The sequence below is a fragment of the Schistocerca gregaria genome, chromosome 9 (genome assembly GCF_023897955.1).
Source record: "Schistocerca gregaria isolate iqSchGreg1 chromosome 9, iqSchGreg1.2, whole genome shotgun sequence".
In the NCBI taxonomy this organism is placed as follows: domain Eukaryota; kingdom Metazoa; phylum Arthropoda; class Insecta; order Orthoptera; family Acrididae; genus Schistocerca; species Schistocerca gregaria.
Genome location: NC_064928.1, coordinates 130,739,213 through 130,760,585, shown reverse-complemented (window position 1 = coordinate 130,760,585; position 21,373 = coordinate 130,739,213). Strand labels below are relative to the sequence as shown.

General features: G+C 43.8%; 1 protein-coding gene across 2 annotated transcripts in view; it reads right to left on the bottom strand.

The window, feature by feature from the left end:
* Positions 1-13,394: 13,394 nt before the first annotated feature.
* The window catches only part of LOC126292208 (esterase FE4-like), a 106,815-nt gene continuing 98,836 nt past the window's right edge, over positions 13,395-21,373 (bottom strand). For both annotated transcript variants that reach the window (XM_049986061.1, XM_049986060.1), the window contains exons 9-10: positions 16,396-16,528; positions 13,395-13,734 (exon numbers count right to left, since the gene is read on the bottom strand). In XM_049986061.1, coding sequence (XP_049842018.1) covers positions 13,575-13,734; positions 16,396-16,528 — 293 coding nt within the window. In that variant the 3' untranslated portion in view covers positions 13,395-13,574. The remainder of the gene's footprint in view (positions 13,735-16,395; positions 16,529-21,373) is intronic.

Genomic DNA, 21,373 nt, shown 5'->3' with positions numbered 1-21,373 from the left:
AAAGCCAAACTGATCGTCACCTAGCGCATTCTCAATTTTCTCTTCCATTCTTCTGTATATTATTCTTGTAAGCAGCTTCGATGCATGAGCTGTTAAGCTGATTGTGCGATAATTCTCGCACTTGTCAGCCCTTGCCGTCTTCGGAATTGTGTGGATGATGCTTTTCCGAAAGTCAGATGGTATGTCGCCAGAGTCATATATCCTACACACCAACGTGAATAGTCGTTTTGTTGCCACTTCCCCTAATGATTTTAGAAATTCTGATGGAATGTTTCTATCCCTTCTGCCTTATTTGACCGTAAGTCCTCCAAAGCTCTTTTAAATTCCGATTCTAATACTGGATCCCCTATCTCTTCTAAATCGACTCCTGTTTCTTCTTCTATCACATCAGACAAATCTTCACCCTCATACAGGCTTTCAATGTATTCTTTCCACCTATCTGCTCTCTCCTCTGCATTTAACAGTGGAATTCCCGTTGCACTCTTAATGTTACCAACGTTGCTTTTAATGTCACCAAAGGTTGTTTTGACTTTCCTGTATGCTGAGTCTGCCCTTCCGACAATCATATCTTTTTCGATGTCTTCACATTTTTCCTGCAGCCATTTCGTCTTAGCTTCCCTGCACTTCCTATTTATTTCATTCCTCAGCGAATTGTATTTCTGTATTCCTGGTTTTCCCGGAACATGTTTGTACTTCCTCCTTTCATCAATCAACTGAAGTATTCCTTCTGTTACCCATGGTTTCTTCGCAGCTACCTTCTTTGTACCTATGTTTTCCTTCCCAACTTCTGTAATGGCCCTTTTTAGAGATGTCCATTCCTCTTCAACTGTACTGCCTACTGCGCTATTCCTTATTGCTGTATCTATAGCGTTAGAGAATTTCAAACATATCTCGTCATTCCTTAGAACTTCCGTATCCCACTTCTTAGCGTATTGATTCTTACTGACTAATGACTTGAACTTCAGCCTACTCTTCATCACTACTATATTGTGATCTGAGTCTATATCTGCTCCTGGGTACGCCTTACACTCCAATATTTGAATTCGGAATCTCTGTCTGACAATGATGTAATCTAATTGAAATCTTCCCGTATCTCCCGGCCTTTTCCAAGTATAACTCCTCCTCTTGTGATTCTTGAACAGGGTATTCGCTATTATTAGCTGAAACTTGTTACAGAACTCAATTAGTCTTTCTCCTCTTTCCTTCCTTGTCCCAAGCCCATATTCTCCTGTAACCTTTTTTTCTACTCCTTCCCCTACAACTGCATTCCAGTCGCCCATGACTACTAGATTTTCGTCCCCCTTTACTTACTGCATTACCCTTTCAATATCCTCTTACACTTTCTCAATATCCTCATTCACTTGCTCAATATACAGATTGAATAACATCGAGGAGAGGCTACAACCCTGTCTCACTCCCTTCCCAACCACTGTTTCCCTTTCATGCTCCTCGACTCTTATAACTGCCATCTGGTTTCTGTACAAATTGTAAATAGCCTTTCGCTCCCTGTATTTTACCCCTGCCACCTTCAGAATTTGAAAGAGAGTACTCCAGTCAACATTGTCAGGAACATTCACTAAGTCTGCAAATGCTAGAAAAGTAGGGTCAGTATTGCCTCACGTGTTCCAATATTTCTATGGAATCGAAACTGATCTTCCCAAGGGAGAAGTTTCACTTCAGAGAATTAACTGGTAACTCCATCCACCGCCTAGACGCGGTTGTAAGGCGTCATAGTACAGGATGACTACGAAAAGGCAAACCTTAGCAGAGGCAGCAAGTTCGCTACTGACAACTCCGCATTGCACCATGCTGCTTTTAGTGGTAAGATAGTCCAGTGGACATAGCGCCAAAAACCGAACACATATCAAGCATGAAAAAGGAAGAAGGCGTACTGAACTATAAGAAAACATTAAAGTAGATAAAGTGAATGGTCCAAGAACAAGAACTGTGAATGAGCAGCGTAAAACAGGAACGTCATCGTGGGTGGATACATCGGCATGGTAGCTCAGCGTGTCCAGCCAGAGAGCTGCCTTGTCTCCGTAATAAAATAACTGAGTGAAGGGATCAACAACGAACTTCTATGGATGTCGTGTGACGTTTTCTATGACCAAATACAACGAAAAATAACGAACAAAGTTAAAAGAAAGTGGCTACTTAATTGGATTGCTAAAACGACAGGCAGTGTTCAAAACTCCATTCTGCTATTAATTTTTTCCCCTTAATATTATGACCTGTCCATCTGGTCAATGAAATGTTGGTTCTCTTTCTATATACTTGGTAGTTGTTAGACTATACATTGATTACAGAATATGAGCCGTGTGGTAAGAATACGGTACCGTCGCAAGTACACTACCGGCTATTAAAATTGCTACGCCAAGAAGAAATGCAGATGAGAAACAGGTATTCAAAGAACAAATATAATATACTAGAATTGACATGTGATTACATTTGCATACAATTTGGGTGCATAGATCCTGAGAAATCAGTACCCAGAACAACCACCTCTGGCCGTAATAACGGCCTTGATATTCCTGGGCATTAGTCAAACACAGCTTGGATGGCGTGTACAGGTACAGCTGCCCATGCAGCTTCAACACGATACCACAGTTCATCAAGAGTATTGCGACAAGCCAGTTGCTCGGCCTCCATTGACCAGTCGTTTTCAACTGGTGAAAGATCTGGAGAATGTGGTGACCAGGGCAGCAGTCCAACATTTTCTTTATCCAGAAAGGCCCGTACAGGACCTGCAAAATGCGATCTTGCATTATCCTGCTGAAATTTAGGGTTTATCGGGGATCGAATGAAGGGTAGAGTCACGGGACGTAACACATCTGAAATGTAACGTCCACTGTTCAAAGCGCCGTCATTGTGAACAAGAGGTGATCGAGACAAGTAACAAATGGCACCCCATGCCATCACACCAGGTGATACGCCAGTATGGCGATGACGAATACACGCTTCCAACGTGCGTCCACCGCCAGTCGCCAAACACTGATTCGACCATCATGATGCTGTAAACAGAACCTGGATTCATCCAAGAAAATGACGTTTTGCCATTCGTGCACCCAGGTTCGTCGTTGAGTACACCATCGCAGGCGCTCGTGTCTGTGATGCAGCGTCAAGGGTGACTGCGGCCATCGTCTTCGAGCTCAAAGTCCATGCTGCTGCAAACGTCATGGAACTGCTCGTGCAAATGGTTGTTATCTTGCAAACGTCCCCATATGCTGACTTAGGGATCGAGACGTGGCTGCACAATCCATTACAGCCATGCAGATAAGATGCCTGTCATCTCGACTGCTAGTAATATGTGGCCATTGGGATCCACCACGGCGTTCCGTACTATTCTCCTGGACCCACCGATTCCATTCTGCTAACAGTCATTGGATCTCGACCAACGCGAGCAGCAATGTCGTTATATGGTAAACCACAATCCGACCTTTATCGAAGTCGTTAACGTGATGGTACGCTTTTCTCCTCCTTACACGAGGCATCACAACAACGTTTCACCAGGTAACGCCGGTCAACTGCTGTTTGTGTATGAGAAATCGGTTGTATACTTTCCTCATATCAGCATGTTGCAGGTTTCGCCACCGGCGCCAGCCTAGTGTCAATACTCGGAAAAGCTAATCATTTGCATATTACAGCATCTTCTTCCTGTCGGTTAAATTTCTCGTCTGTAGCACGTCATCTTCGTGGTGTAGCAATTTGAATGGCCAGTAGTGTAAATGTGTTGAATTGTGAGAGCAGGTGAGATACCACAGAAATGAAAAGAACAAATAAACAGGTGCGATGTATGTTACAAGAAAGAAATTCAAGAGTCAAGACTTTCAAAACGAGACGGAGCTTCAAGAACGTTAAAAATATATGTTTTGACAGAGCACAAAGAACTCTGTTACTGTAAAACTGTTGCGTTCATTTTTTGCAGCTTACAGGACAAACTACTATGTTTTCATCATTGCCCTCGGAGTGATCACATTCACATCCATACGAACACCTATATCGGGCAAGGAGGCACATCTCACTCCTTTACCAGTCGTACAAATTACGTGCGCGATAAGAGATACCTTATGACACACTTACAGTCATTAATGTCGCGTATGAAGCAGCAGACATATTTTCCGGTGGAGGATTTTGTCGCTTTGTCATAAAAGCTTACTGTTCCCATTTGAAAGCGATTTCTCTTCGGATGCTAGTAGAGTAGTGAGCCCTGGTAAAAATTGCTGTTTTGAAGAGCGTGCCGCAGCGCGTAGTGTAAAGCAGTCACCCTCCGTTTCTGGCGGCGGCGTCGCTGTGGCAATCGTAGCTTTGGTGTCTCCCTCTGGTGGGAAAGGTTGCCTGTTCACGTGCATTTAAGGGGCGCGATGAGCTGGCTAGGCGACTCCCTCCTACTCTGTCTTCCCTCTTCCTCTCCCGCCCCACGTGTCTCCTGCCTCTTTGTGAACCCACTGATGCCCCTCGTCTCTTCATCACAACACTTCCCCATTGCCCCTTGCTCTCCCCTCCTTTTCATACTCTCTGACCTTTTCCCTCAGCAGGTCCCACCTGGCAGTTTTATTGTTCGTCGTGTGTGCTCCAAGTGGGTTTTAAGTGTGTTGTTCCGGAGTGTTTTTACTACTGTGGCTGACTTTTAACCTGTGCCTGTGCATTCACTGTCTTCTCTGTGTTTTACGAATAGCCAATTGTATTTTTTTAACTTTCTGGTGACTTTTTTAACTGTCCGCCATGAACGTCTCCATGTCAGTGTATATTTTACCTCCATTTTCTCTCCTTACTGTTTTATGTTCCCCTTTTTATCTCCTTATGTATGTATAATTTTATTCTTGTTTTAGTTGTAGTGTCACTCACCTGAAGAGCGGCGGATTGTGCCGCTGACAGCCCTCCCCTGCCCATATGGAGCAGGGGAATGAAATCGCAATAAAGAAAAACAAAAACACACGCTGGGTGAGTCTGGTCAGTTGGTCAGCCGGGTCAGTATGGGGCAGTCAGTGTCTGTCTGTCATCTGGAGTGCTAGTATGTGTTAGGCTGCCAATCTGCTCGAGTTGTTCAGGCAATGGTCATTGGCGGTTGGATCGATCAGTTGGTCGGTTGGGCACTGAGACACGAGATGACTTGTCGGCGCAGGTGAGGTCGCCACGTCAGTCCAGTGGGCCCCGCCAGATAGAGAGGGGTAGTGGCTTTGTGGCCGACACGAGAGCAACAGGAGCTAACCCACGACATCGGGCTGGCCAGTGCGAGCTGCCGGTGAGACGGGAGATCGGCGCGCCTTCCTGCGTCCGATGAAGTGGCTGGTAGCTGACGTCTCGGGGCGCTGCGCCTGGTCTTCGCCAGACATCGCAGTTTATTAGAAGTTAAGTGATTGTAGATATGTTGTTTCAGTTACTTGTTAAATTGTACTTGTTTTCTTGGTCAGTCTCTCGTCCCCAGCTTCCTCATCTGTCTCTCGTCCGCATTTGCTAGGCAGTTACTGTCTGTCTGTCTGTCGGTCTGCCATACATTAATAGCTGGCTCTTTCATGTTTCTCAGATATGGTGTTAACGATTGCTTGTAGTGTAACGGCCGAATTCCTGAAATATGTTTTTATCTTGTCTATCATCTTAAGATCTCTAATGTAGAGTATGTTTGTATATTTTATGTAAGACTGCATTTCATGGATTTTTATTTAAATGGTCATTTTAGTATATAAAGTTGTTACCCTTCCACAGTTTTAAAATCAAGTGCAGCTTCGGAGGCAAGTTTTTAATGTTAGTGTTTTGTACCATTTCCATCCCTCCTAGCGGGTGCATAGTTCATGTGCTTGTGTGAGTTGTTAAAATTTTTAGTTTAAAGTAATCTGGTGTGTTGCAGATTTTCACCAGTGTAGTCTTTCAGAGGTTGCCGTGAGCGGTCGCAACTATGGCCATGTCAAAAGGCAGCGGTAAGGTTCTCAGCCCGAAGGCTCATACTGTCAATATTTGTTCTTTCTGCCTCAGAATAAAATTGTAACTTGATATTTTGAGGATGCTTTCTGATTATAATTTTAAATCTGTTAAAAAAAGGGTTTTTTAGGAATAAAATTTCGATTTATTGAAAGAAATTTGTTTTCATCAGTTACCCACTGGCAACTACTTCCACGCTCACATAGTGTCATTAAACGTATTAATATTCTTGATTAATCGACATTATAGGTCCTGTAACGTACCTTCTCTCTGTTATTGTTTTTGTTATTTGTTATTGTAGTTGTAGAGATATGAAATTATTGTAGCGGTTTGCTTAGTCAGCCGTACTTCGGAAATTTTTGACATTAAATGGAGCCTGAAACTTGCGTAATAAATAGTTCGCGTGAAGTGCGATTTGCGGCATAAACAAAAATTAACTGCAGAGATGCAATCCACAGAATATTAACAGAAAAGCTTCAGAACAATGCTCACGACAGACTAGACACATTCAGAGGGTCCGCACATTCGCGTACGAGTGGTTGCATCTGATGAGAAACATCTATATTAAATTTTTTGGTGTGTAAAATAATTACGTCGTAGCACACTCGGAGATTGCGAACGTACAATCAGGGTAGAGGCACGCCTTGCTATCATTGCCCGTGGCCTGGGTAAAAGAATTGAAATTATTTAAACTTAAGAATATTTCTTTTTCAATCGGGCTCCTATGTTTATACGAAAAGGAAGATTGTAGGTTCCATAATGTCTCGGCAAGAACACATCGAAATTAATCTTAGCGGCCACCAAAGGAAAGCAGTGAGCACAATGACGTACCTCTATTGTCGAGGAGCGCCGTCGTAAAGATCGTCGCCTCCATCTGAAATTCGCCTTCTCGAATTAACAGAATAATTTGTACTCCATTGGTATGGGATTTAGACTTGATCTTGACAGAAATTATAAACACATTTTTCATCATTTAACACCTTCATTTAACACACACATAGACATGAAACTATACAGTACGTCTTTACGCCAGCACATCAGTACAAAAAGGTAGTTAATACTAGAAGTAATAAAAGAATCTCGAAATTAGTCCTTTGTCTCTCAATGATAAAGTTTTTTTAGAGTATTCCTCTGGTATGGCAGCCGAACAAATTTTTTTCTTGTATCTTTGAGATTAAATTACAACATTTTCTTAGTTCCTTTTCAGTCCCTACCTCACACCACGCTGTTGAAAATAGACGTCACACCCGAGATAGACACAAATCTGAATAAAACGAACATCTGAAAAAAAAAGAAAAGAAAAGATTGTCACGAGGGAGGTTTTGAACACGCTCGCCCGCTTTGGAATCCAATACCGTAACGTCTTGCCTACGGCACTGCTCCTGTTCATGACTGCTATACGTTGCACTTCTCGTTTCTACAAATGCTAGAAACGTAGGTTAACCTTTTCTTAATCTTTCTTCTAAGATAAGTTGTAGGGTCAGTATTGCCTCACGTGTTCCAACATTTCTACTTTCAATAATTCGTACAAAAGAATGGCCATGACTAACAATAACCTATACCTTTCATGAATCACTTACAAAAATTTTCGTTACTCGAACCACTGCAATACAGAGTGCGCCAATTCTAACTACTGAGGGCACTAACTACTGATAGGCATAGTTAGCAAATGAAAGATTTTGATGGAGAATAACCAAAGCACCGCTGGCGGCTCACCTACTGCGCAACGCTACGCGCTGTTCACATCCAACTGCCCAACACTACAATAGCAACTATTCCAACAATGACAACCAGCCACTGACTGCACGCAGCATAGCCAGTGATTTTCATACAGAGAGCAACGTGGTGTTACCAACATAAAGACCTAAACAGCCTACCTACACAGTAATTAGCCCGAACACCAACTAGTAAATGGTGTCAATCTCACTCCAGAATTCTACGAGTGTTCTGCTGCAAGCAAACTGTCGAGTCCCAGAATCCGCGCCTCTCGTAGGGTCCCTGTGACAGTGTTTACCTCTGGCTCAAGTCATCAACATATCATCACTGGAAACTTATTATTCTGCATTTCCTCCCCACCGCTCGGAAATTACTGACTGACCTCGAACCCCTTGACTTTCCTCCATCCTCTGTCATTTTACTTTCAGGGTAGACGAATTCAATCGCGTAGACCACTCGGAGGGCCCCTATTTATAGCTATAGTTATCGATAATCACAGCTGTGATACTTTCATCTTTCCCCGGTTTACTCTCAATTTACAATGGCTTCTCATTATACTGTTCATTCTGTTCATCCTGGAATTCAAAAATGTTCAAATGTGTGTGAAATCTTATGGGACTTAACTGCTAAGGTCATCAGTCCCTAAGCTTACACTCTACTTAAGCTAAATTATCCTAAGGACAAACACACACACACATGCCCTAGGGAGTACTCGAACCTCCGCCAGGACCACCCGCACAATCCATGACGGCAGCGCCCTAGACCTCTCGGCTAATCCCGCGCTCCTGGAATTCCTTCTCACTTTCGCCGAGGATATAACACGATATTAGTGGCTATATTATTATCAATTACGATGAAAATTTCCTTTGGACACGCACACTCTTCCTAAGGAACAGGGCACCGTGGGTGTGAACAAAACACACTGCAATACCGTATTTGTCGGCGACACCGGCAAATGACTTTCAAATAAAATGTCTCACCTGTACGGTAATATACATAATGGACGTTCGAGTACAGGTTGTAGACACATGGTTGACGACGTATGGAAGTCGGCGTCTGGCCGCCTACAGGGGTAGCTAAATGGAACGGCAACACACGCGCGAAATAAGAAATCCGGATTCGAGTCATGCTCCGGCACTAATTTTCACTGTCGTTATTCCCTTCTATCGCTGATGGTTGTATATATTCGCAATTGCGAATACATTCGTAACGAAGCAGGGTCGCCCACTGCTATCCTTCAGTAACTTAGTTAAGCAATGAACTTTTTTTTTATTTTCACTACTCAGATTCCGACTACAGATTCTGTGGCCTTCAGTCGCATAGCACAGAATTCAGAAATAGTTTAAATAAAATTCCCCTAGTAAAATCTATTAATTCAGTACATGCTAATGTCTGTTCTGAAAGTAATGAGTTAATTAGTTTCATTGGAAATGCATCATATTAAAAGTTATGAACAATGACGTATATTGTGCAACACATATTAAGTAAAATTCGAGTGAGCTAATAGATCGAATTCAGCTATAAGACTGCATCCAAGAGAGAGCGTAAATTTTACTGATTCCAGCAAAGTGTTTAAATTAACCTGTATTAGTTAAATAGATATTAAGACTTGAAATCTGTAGCCTGTATGACTTTCAGTGCCAATTGTGACTAAACCACTGAATAATTCCGAGATCTGTTTTGATACGTTTGCTATCTATATTTTTCTGCGTAAAATGACTCCAGTCTCAACTTTGTAAGTGCATTAATTAAGAATTAAATAAATCTGAATATGTAAAAAATATTGTTCAAGGTGGTTGCCATGTTTATAAGTCGGGAATTCCTACTGCAGATGCGTAAGTTAATTCTGCGTATTTAAATTGATACAGCTCACTCATGTTGACAATGTTGACTGGAACACGCTCTTTCAAATTCTGAAGGAGGCAGGGGAAAAATACAGGGGGCCAAAGGCTATTTACAATTTGTATTTGTATAGAAACCATATGGCAGATATAAGAGTCGAGGGGCACGAAAGGGAAACAATGGTTGGGAAGAGAGTGAAACAGGGTTGTAGCCTCTCCTCGATTTTATTCAATCTGTGTATTGAGCAAGCAGTGAAGGAAAGAAAAGAAAAATTCGGAGTAGGTGTTAAAACCCATCTAGAAGAAATAAAAACTTTGACGTTCGGCGATGATATTGTAATTCTGTCAGAGACAGCAAAGGACTTGGAAGAGCCTTTGAACGGAATTGACAGTGTGTTGAGGATATAAGATGAACATCAACAAAAGGAAAATGAGGATCATGGAATGTAGTGTTGAATTAAGTCGGGTGATTCTGAGGGAATTAGATTAGGAAATGAGACACTGAAAGTAGTAAAGGAGCTTTGCTATTTGGGTCCGGAACCGTGCGACTGCTACGGTCGCAGGTTCGAATCCTGCCTCGGGCATGGATGTGTGTGATGTCCTTAGGTTAGTTAGGTTTAAGTAGTTCTACGTTCTAGGGGACTGATGACCACAGCAGTTGAGTCCCATAGTGCTCAGAGCCATTTGAACCATTTGCTATTTGGGGAGCAGAATAACTGATGATGGTCGAAGTAGAGAGGATATAAAATGTAGACTGGCAACGGCAAGGAAAGCGTTTCTGAAGAAGAGAAATTTGCTAACATCGAGTATTGATTTGAGTGTCAGGAAGTCTTTTGTGAAAGAATTTGTATGGATTGTAGCCATGTATGGAAGTGAAACAGCTTAGACAAGAAGGGAATAAATGTTTTCGAAATGTAGTGCTACAGAGGAATGCAGAAGATTATATGGATGATAGATCATGTAACTAACGAGGAGGTACTGAATAGAATTGGGGAGAAGAGGAATTTGTGGCACAGCTTGACTAGAAGAAGGGATTGGTTGGAAGGATATGGTCTGAGGCATAAGCTTACACAGGATAAGGTACTGTAGAGTGGAGTGCTGAATCAAACCAGTCTCCAGACTGAGACCACAACAACCACAACAACAACAACGCATGTTATTTAAGTAATGAAACCCAATAGTTAACTTCAAAACCAATTAGAAAAGATCATTTTAACGCAGGGAAATTATATACTATAATATATTAACATAAATAGTCAAATATTCAAGCACTCGTCTATATAAGGTCCGAGCTGGTGCAGTTCGCATTTAGTTCTCGGTCAGATTCTCATGGAGCAAAAGTGCGGCAAATCGGTGCCGGAATATGATGTGATAATACTTGAAACAGAAGTTTAACTCTTCCGGTCGGTACCAAAAAAGTGTAATTGTATTCGGCTTTGAACATTTAACGCGTATTGTGATCATTGTTAAAGACTGGAGGTTTTTGACCTACCTAATGTGACGATTATTAAGTGTTAAGAGGCCTGGTCACATGAATATTATGTGTGTGTGAGTGATAACAAATAAATCGTACTATTGTTGCCATAAGTGTTCAACAATGAATACGGTCTTGAGTTTTAATTTTGGAAAACATAATCTAGGATCCCGGCTTCTTAACTGCAGTGTGATTTGGGTGAGAGGGACGCAGCTACAGAGAAGACAATATTGAATAAGCAAAGCTAGGTTGGTCAGGAACACTGCGCTCTATCTACTGGGTGAGGAAATGTTTCACGGTTGTGACGTGAACTTTAAGTGGCACTAATACAGAGATTCAGCCCGGTACGTTACGCATTTAATGACGATCAGTTTGGCGTTAGGACAGGTAAAGGCACCATACAGGCATCTCTGGCGATGCACTTCACAATGCAAACTAGAAACATCAAGACAAAAGTGTTTGTCGACCTAGAAAAACTGTTCGCACAACGTAACAGGGTGCAAGATGTTCAAAATTCTCTGTAGCTATAGGGGGAAACGGTTAATATACAGTTTATACAAGAAAAAAGAAAAAGTAAGAATAAAAAAACCAAGAACGAAGTGCAGACGCAGGTTTACTTTCTCGCCCCCATTGTTCAATCATTTCTTTGAAGTAACACTGACAGAAACAAAGTAAAGGTTCAAGAGTGGGACTTAAATTCAGGAAGAGACAAAAACAATAAAAAGATTAGCTGACGAAATTGTTATTCTCATAGAAAGTTAGAAAGGAAAGTTGAACACTTTGAACGGAATGATGAGTCTAATATGTACAGGAAATGAATTGAGAGTAAACTAAAGGAAGACGAAAGTAATGAGAAGCATTAGAATTGAGAATAACAAATATGAGAGTAAACTAAAGGAAGATGAAAGTAATGAGATGTAACAGAAAGGAGAATAGAGAAAAATCTGTGAGCCTGGGATTATGACGTAAAGGAATACTGTTACCTTGGAAACAAAGTAGCACATATTCGCAGAAGTGTGGAGGACATTTGAGGGTGTGCTGGGCAGTACTGCTTCACAACTTTCTATGAGAAAACTCTTAAGGATCTTTAAACAAAAGCAACGTTTGCAGCCCTCCGCCGATAGAGAGCTCCGAATTGTAGCATGTGAAATGGCGGTGTATAACGTAGCAGTTTCGGTGTGTGACAAACAGCTTGCTTAATATAGTTTCCAATCCGAAGGGTTCGCCCACACATCCTTCAGCATGATAATGGCGGACCAAAAACAAGCGCTGTGACATCTGCAACAATCCGACACCTTGGGTCCACTGTCATTGATCATCCTCAATTCAGTCCCGACTTGTCCCATCCGACTTTCATCTAATTCCAAAGCTTAAAGAACACCATCAAGGACTTCACTTTGATAATGAAGCATAGGTGAGATTGACCAACATAAAAGTTTTCTGGTTAGGGTACCGCGTCTTAAGATTTAAAACTACTGCTGCTGGAGAAAAACCAACGTTTCGACCACGGTTGCAGCGGCCCAGAAGAAGGCCGAAACGTTTGTTTCTCTCCAACAGCAGTAGTTTTATACATTATGACGCGGTACCATACCCAAAAAACTTTGTCGGCTGACTCTGGCCGCGAAAGCGTACGCAGTTACATAGAGGTGAGGTTGTGACTCAGTCAATAATTTGAAACATTCTACAGTGACGGTATCCAAAAACCGATCTCTCGCTGAAACAGACCTTTTCGTAGCCTGTGTGACTACGTTGAGACAGAAGTATGTAGACATCAAAAATATAGATGTAGAAGGTTAATAACTTGGTTTAGAGTAAAAAGCTGTAACAGGTTTCGTATAAAAAGTTTGGAGGCGTTACTTTTGAGCACACCTTGGCAAAAATGAGACTAGCAGGGTAAATCTAGCCAAAAGAAGTCTACTAGTGTCAAGGCTGAATTCGAGGAAGAAATTTTTGAGAATGTAGATTTGGAGGACAGCTTTATACAGAAGTTTACCACTTGGCTGTGGGAACTTGGTAACAGAAGAGAGTTGGTGGACAGCTATGAAAAGGTGTTGACAATTTGGTGTAGTGATAAGGCAGTCGTGAGGTTTTTACACGGAATCACCGAGTAGAAGAACATGTGGGCAACATTGACAACAAGAAGGGACGGGATGATTGGACGTGAGGTAAGATATGAATAACTTCCACAGTACTGGATGGAGCTTTAGATAGGTGAAAACACAGGGGGAGACAGAGACTGGAGTGTATACAAAACTGAGGATGTTGGGTTGCAGGTGCTACACTGAGATGTAGAGAGTGGCAGAAGAGAGGAATTCGTGACGATGGAATCAGAAGACGCCTGATGAGAGAAAAACGAATCTCGTACCGTCACTGAAGTTGAAATACGACAGAGAAAAATCGATATGTGTCATTGACCATCTGCAAGTAAAAAAAATAAGATAAAATAATGTATTGTTACGATATATTTCATGCATTTTCATTCTTCATAGACAATATTTCAAACATCCATTGTACATAACATGTTTAAGGTTTTTCTGGTAGTCGGCATGAAGACTGGCCACTGCCTCTCCTGATCACATTTAGACGACTTCCTGTGATGCAGCTGGGTTCTGTACTGATGCTGGCGGCTAGCTCTCGTACCGGTCATAGAGTTTCTCCCAGAAGGCCACCCGTTCCTCAAACGGCCGCTTGGCTATGCACAGCCCGTCGCTGGTGATGTGCAGGTAGGACTCGTCCTTCTCTGTGAAAGCCGGCCATGACACCTCCACCTCGGGGTCTGCCAGTTGGCTGCACATGGAAAAGGATAGCTTACTCACGACCGAACAATCGCAGGTTCACTCACTTATTTAACCTGGCCAGATTAAGCCCATAGGGCTAAGTATCTATCCAGTCATTGTCCGTATTTTGCAATACTTACATTACCTTAAGCATGTTATAAGTTACATGTAATGTAGAATACAGCATTTAGAAACTGATCATGGTGCAGAAAAAATGCATGGATTATATTCTTCAATGATAATTACAACAATAAATATAAACAATGGGTAGGTTAGTGTAAGCTATTAAGATTAGCAGAAATGGACATGAGAAGAAAAGGTGGAAGAGGGAGAGAGCGTGGAAAGTGATGAAACAGAAGGAAGCGAAGATAAGGGAAAAGTGAGTGGCGTGACACACGGAGAAAGGTAAAGAGGAAGAAGCGCAACAAGCAGAGGTAGGCGCGCGGGCCATATTGTTTGACAGACAACTGTCACCATTATCATCAAACACTAAAGCAATGCCTTGGTTACATATCGGTCCTTTTCTGTCCCCTGCCAGATCTATCTCTAGCTAGTAGTCGCAGCATTTCGATTCACTAATAACACTTCGCAATACTCATGTTATTGGTCTACATCTTCGTATTCCCCCCATAATTTTCCTTCCAAAACTGTTATGTCAAACTACACTCCTGGAAATTGAAATAAGAACACCGTGAGTTCATTGTCCCAGGAAGGGGAAACTTTATTGACACATTCCTGGGGTCAGATACATCACATGATCACACTGACAGAACCACAGGCACATAGACACAGGCAACAGAGCATGCACAATGTCAGCACTAGTACAGTGTATATCCACCTTTCGCAGCAATGCAGGCTGCTATTCTCCCATGAAGACGATCGTAGAGATGCTGGATGTAGTCCTGTGGAACGGCTTGCCATTCCATTTCCACCTGGCCCCTCAGTTGGACCAGCGTTCGTGCTGGACGTGCAGACCGCGTGAGACGACGCTTCATCCAGTCCCAAACATGCTCAATGGGGGACAGATCCGGAGATCTTGCTGGCCAGTGTAGTTGACTTACACCTTCTAGAGCACGTTGGGTGGCACGGGATACATGCGGACGTGCATTGTCCTGTTGGAACAGCAAGTTCCCTTGCCAGTCTGGGAATGATAGAACGATGGGTTCGATGACGGTTTGCATGTATCGTGCACTATTCAGTGTCCCCTCGACGATCACCAGAGGTGTACGGCCAGTGTAGGAGATCGCTCCCCACACCATGATGCCGGGTGTTAGCCCTGTATGCCTCGGTCGTATGCAGTCCTGATTGTGGCGCTCACCTGCACGGCGCCAAACACGCATACGACCATCATTGGCACCAAGGCAGACGCGACTCTCATCGCTGAAGACGACACGTCTCCATTCGTCCCTCCATTCACGCCTGTCGCGACACCACTGGAGGCGGGCTGCACGATGTTGGGGCGTGAGCGAAAGACGGCGTAACGGTGTGCGGGACCGTAGCCCAGCTTCATGGAGACGGTTGCGAATGGTCCTCGCCGATACCCCTGGAGCAACAGTGTCCCTAATTTGCTGGGAAGTGGCGGTGCGGTCCCCTACGGCACTGCGTAGGATCCTACGGTCTTGGCGTGCATCCGTGCATCGCTGCGGTCCAGTCCCAGGTCGACGGGCACGTGCACCTTCCGCTGACCACTGGCGACAACATCGCTGTACTGTGGAGACCTCACGCTCCACGTGTTGAGCAATTCGGCGGTACGTCCACCCGGCCTCCCGCATGCCCACTATACACCCTCGCTCAAAGTCCGTTAACTGCACACACGGTTCACGTCCACGCTGTCGCGGCATGCTACCAGTGTTAAAGACTGCGATGGATCTCCGTATGCCACGGCAGACTGGCTGACACTGACGGCGGCGGTGCACAAATGCTGCGCGGCTAGCGCCATTCGACGGCCAACACCGCGGTTCCTGGTGTGTCCGCTGTGCCGTGTGTGTGATCATTGCTTATACAGCCCTCTCGCAGTGTCCGGAGCAAGTATGGTGGGTCTGACACACCGGTGTCAATGTATTCTTTTTTTCCATTTCCAGGAGTGTATATGTACAGTTAATTAAGTTTTTACACTCAGTATCACGTTTATCAATGTTTTATCTTTATTTCTCTTGGTATTTCCTTTTATCATTATATCTACTTTCAGTCTACAATATTTTTGTGCTCTTCTTCGAATCCACTTCCCTATTGCTTATAATTTTCATCTTTGCTTCTGCCACAAGAGCCCCCCCTTCATAAGCATAGTTTAAAATTTCGAAAACATTTCTTTATGACTCTCTTTCTAGTTCCTTTATAAGGTATTTGTTCGTTAATAAATTCCTCTTCCTTCTGAGTGCTTGTTTAGTTATGGGAGTTCTTTTAATATTCGGTGTTCTTCCACTCCCCATGCAGTAAAATTAAAATATATGCAATAAGTAATTGAAAACGTTGATTGTTAGTGCTATTCCGAGATTCAGGGTTCGACACATGAAAGGAAGTTGTTGTGGCAGGAAAACGAAATAACTAAATCAAAGTAAGCAGAAAAGGCAATACGTTGTCGATGCACTGTTAACCAACATGACTACTGTATTTGGTGGACCAGTTGCACGTGGGCCTCACCTGTGCAGCTTCTGCTGCTTCTGGTACTCACCCCGTTTTCGCAAAATTGGTCCAGAGGCGCGACAGCTGGTCCGTCAGTTTGGCTTCGAAGGAGCCGGGCTCTGGAACGACACCAAAACTTTCCGTACAGACGATATAGGCATAGCCCCCTCCGTGTACAGCACCTGAAACAAACGAGACCACAATTTCTTCGAGACATGAACACAGTTTTACATCAGAGACCAGAGCTTCTCATAGTTAAAGAAGTAATATTCTCGAATATGTCGTGTAAATTACATTGGATAGCTATTGGAAGATGGGAATTAACTCTGGGATACATCCAACCTTCTTTCGCAGTCCAGCTAAGCATGCGACTACAGTCTAGCCGTATAAGCATACTCTTGTGCAACAACCTGTGACGTGACGACGACACGATCCATCACTATCACCACAGCGGTGCTGTAACGGGAGGTGGGGGGGGGGGGGGGGGGGGAGGAGTTGGGTTCTAATGGGATGGGCCTCAAGATTTGGAGGCCCTCCCAGGACTAGACCATTTATAATAAAATCTCAAACAAGATCAAAATATGTTCCATAAGTAAGGGGTGGTCTGGAGATCAAGGCCCACATTTTTTTTAATTAATCACTCCTCTGTCTCGTTTGATACACCCACCACGAATTTCTCTCCTGTACTAACCTGCATCTCAAAGTAGCACTTACACCCTATTTCCTCAATTACTTGTTACGTATACTGTAATCTCATTCTTCCTATATAGTGTTTCTGCAACACCTTGTAGTGTCATGGAAGTTATGTCTTTATGTCTTAACAAATGAAGGGCTGATTTCAATAGCGGTACAAGTCCATTTTTGTTCATTCTGAGGTACAGAGTTAAACGAGCGCTGAAAAATAAAAATGGACTTGAAACTTCCTGGCAAATTAAAACTGTGTGCCCGACCGAGACTCGAACTCGGGACCTTTGCCTTTCGCGGGCAAGTGCTCTACCATCTGAGCTACCGAAGCACGACTCACTCCTAGTGCTCACTGCTTTACTTCTGCCAGTATCTCGTCTCCTACCTTCCAAACTTTACAGAAGCTCTCCTGCGAACCTTGCAGACCTAGCACTCCTGAAAGAAAGGGTATTGCGGAGATATGGCTTAGCCACAGCCTGGGGGATATTACCAGAATGAGATTTTCACTCTGCAGCGGAGTGTGTGCTGATATGAAACTTTCTGGCAGATTAAAACTGTGTGCCCGACCGAGACTCGAACTTCATATCAGCGCACACTCCGCTGGTATTTCAAGAATAATGGCTCTGTATGGTAGCATATTAACAGAAACGTCAAGAGACTCAAACGTTCGGGACCAGGGAGAGAACTGGTCATTTGCTACAAGACAACAGCTTCCATGTACTCTTGCCATTAGCAATGTACCTCTACATCTACGAGGGTTGATTGAAAAGTAATGCCTCCACCTTCGTAACTCTTCAGTAGTTGGCAGAATTGGTATGTTGCAGGTAACGACTTGTTCCGCAGCCTCTTCTCTACAGTTCCAGTTGGTGGGAAGCCTTAGCATTGAACAGTGGTGTTTTTACATCTTAAAGTATGGAACCCTGCGCAAACGGTCGGTCAATGCGATTTAAGCAAAGTGCAGTCGTTGAATTCTTGACAGCAGAAGGTGTCACCCCAAATTGAGATTCATCAGAGAATGAAAGCAGTTTACGGTGATTGTGTTGATGTTAGTACTGTGCATCGTTGGGCGAGTAAGTTTAAAGCGTGACAAACAAAGAGTTGGACGTCCTGTGACAGCAACCACCGAGTTTGACAAGCAGAATGTTGACACATTGATTCAGGACGGTCGTCGTATCACTTGGAGAGAAATTGCAAGCACAGTCGGCATTTTACAAGAACGTGAGGGTCACATTATTGCTTTGCTTGGCAAACCACACAATTCACGTGCCACCACAGCAGAACTCACCTCCGTACGGCATCCTCCATACAGTCCAGATTTAACACCGTCTGACCATCTGTTCCCGATAATGAAAGACGATCTGCGGGGACATCATTACGCTTCTGATGAAGACGTTGAGAGAACTGTGAGACTGTGGTTTCGGAGTGTCAGTTTCTTCTGTGGCGGCTTCAGAGAAAACTTGTTCATCGTTGGCAGAAATTTATCCAATTTGCTGGTGATTACGTGGAAAAGTGAATATTGGCAATTAAACATCACATTCATTTATTAAAATATTCCCATCCAATTAACGAAGATGGAGGCATTACTTTTTATTCAGCCCTCGTATACTCTGCAAACTACCGTAAAGTGCGTGGCATAGTGTACTGTCCTAGAGTAGCAGTTATTAGGGCTTCTTCCCGTTCCAGTCACGTATGGAGCGTGGGAAGAACAATTGTTTGAATGCCTCTGTGCGTGTAGTAATTACACTCCTGGAAATTGAAATAAGAACACCGTGAATTTATTGTCCCAGGAAGGGGAAACTTTATTGACACATTCCTGGGGTCAGATACATCACATGATCACACTGACAGAACCACAGGCACATAGACACAGGCAACAGAGCATGCACAATGTCGGCACTAGTACAGTGTATATCCACCTTTCGCAGCAATGCACGCTGCTATTCTCCCATGGAGACGATCGTAGAGATGCTGGATGTAGTCCTGTGGAACGGCTTGCCATTCCATTTCCACCTGGCGCCTCAGTTGGACCAGCGTTCGTGCTGGACGTGCAGACCGCGTGAGACGACGCTTCATCCAGTCCCAAACATGATCAATGGGGGACAGATCCGGAGATCTTGCTAGCCAGGGTAGTTGACTTACACCTTCTAGAGCACGTTGGGTGGCACGGGATACATGCGGACGTGCATTGTCCTGTTGGAACAGCAAGTTCCCCTGCCGGTCTAGGAATGGTAGAACGATGGGTTCGATGACGGTTTGGATGTACCGTGCACTATTCAGTGTCCCCTCGACGATCACCAGAGGTGTACGGCCAGTGTAGGAGATCGCTCCCCACACCATGATGCCGGGTGTTGGCCCTGTGTGCCTCGGTCGTATGCAGTCCTGATTGTGGCGCTCACCTGCACGGCGCCAAACACGCATACGACCATCATTGGCACCAAGGCAGAAGCGACTCTCATCGCTGAAGAAGACACGTCTCAATTCGTCCCTCCATTCACGCCTGTCGCGACACCACTGGAGGCAGGCTGCACGATGTTGGGGCGTGAGCGGAAGACGGCCTGACGGTGTGCGGGACCGTAGCCCAGCTTCATGGAGACGGTTGCGAATGGTCCTCGCCGATACCCCAGGAGCAACAGTGTCCCTAATTTGCTGGGAAGTGGCGGTGCGGTCCCCTACGGCACTGCGTAGGATCCTACGATTTTAATAGCTTTTTCCACTTAATACTCCCAATAACGCGATACAGGGGCAACCATTTGCGTCTCATACAAAATTTTACGTCCTTCGGTAAAACAATGTTCCGCAACCGCAGACTGTGCCGGCTGAAATGAACGCGTCGATCCTGGACCGTACGATTCGTTTGTCCAGTGTAGGCTTTCCCGTAATGGAACGTAATTTTCTAGAAATTGGGGTTCCTCAAATCCAAATCATCCTTTACTGAGCCAAGGAACGCTCCAACCTTAGCTGGCAGACGGAATACACTTTTAATATAAAATCTCTTTAAAATTCTTCCTATTTTTGAATATATGTTTCCCACGAAAGGGAGGAACGCCACCAATTTGCTTGTATCTTCTGTTGGTTACCGCGAAGGTCCAATACGTAGAGCACGACGGATCTGGTTACTGGTATTACCATTATGCTTAAATATTGCCTTCAGATGATCCAGCTGTTGTGTCAAACTATCTGAATCTGAGCTGGCATTGGCTTTACCATTGTACGTAGGACCCTTTGCATTGGTACGACACACGACAATTTGAAGAGTGAAGATATCGGTCTGTTTGTGTGGACTTACCGTAAACACTGTGTCCTAATATCCCATCATACCTCCTGTATACCAACTCATCTAAAAACGGTTTTCCATCCTTTTCAACTTGATATTGGGATGCAGACAGTTAAAATGATCTAGGAAACGATCAAGAGCATCGCTCCCATGCAGCCATATCATAAACGTATCGCCGACGTATCTCCAAAAACAAGCTGGTTTTTAGAGCGCCGACTTCAGTACCGTGTCGTCAAAATCTTCCATAAACAAAGTGGCAACTGTGGAGGATATTGGACTCCCCATACCAACAATGGCAGTTTGTCGAAAATATTTGTCATAAAAAAAGTACGTGGACGTCAATATATGGCGACAAAACTTAGTTGTTTCTTCGTCCATTTTTTTACCAATTAACTGCAAAGAATCCTCAAAACGAATTCTGTTAAAAAGTGACATAACATCAAAAATAGCTAGCAAATCCGCGGGACAGAGACACAAAGAGTTCAAATGCTGAATAAAAAGCAGAGAATTGGAAATATGATGTTCGCATTTCCTGACATGGGGACTGGGGATGGATGCTAAATACTTGGCAGAGTTGTAAGTAGGAGCACCCAGATCTTTAACAGTAGACAGGAGAGGAACCCCTTGCTTGTTTACCTTATGCAAACCTTATAATACAAAATGTTCAAATGTGTGTGAATTCCTAAGGGACCAAACTGCTTAGGTCATCGGTCCCTAGACTTACACACCACTTAAACTAACTTATATGAAGAACAAGTTAAACACCCATGCTCGAGGCAGGACTCGAACCTCTGGCGGGAGTGGCCGTGCAGTCCGTGACATGACGCCTCAAACCATGCGGCTACTCCGCGCTACCCTTGTAATCTCGGCGGAACTGCAACTTCTAGACGGGTGTGACCTGTGCTTTTTTCGTAAAACTGGGCACAGTTTATTGTTCAAGGGATCTACGATAGATTATAGTAAGAAGAGCGGCTAACACAGCTACAAATTCAGTATAGAAATTGACAGTGATTTCATCGGACCTGGAGCTTTGTTCAGTTTTAACGTTTACAGCTGTTTCTCAACACCA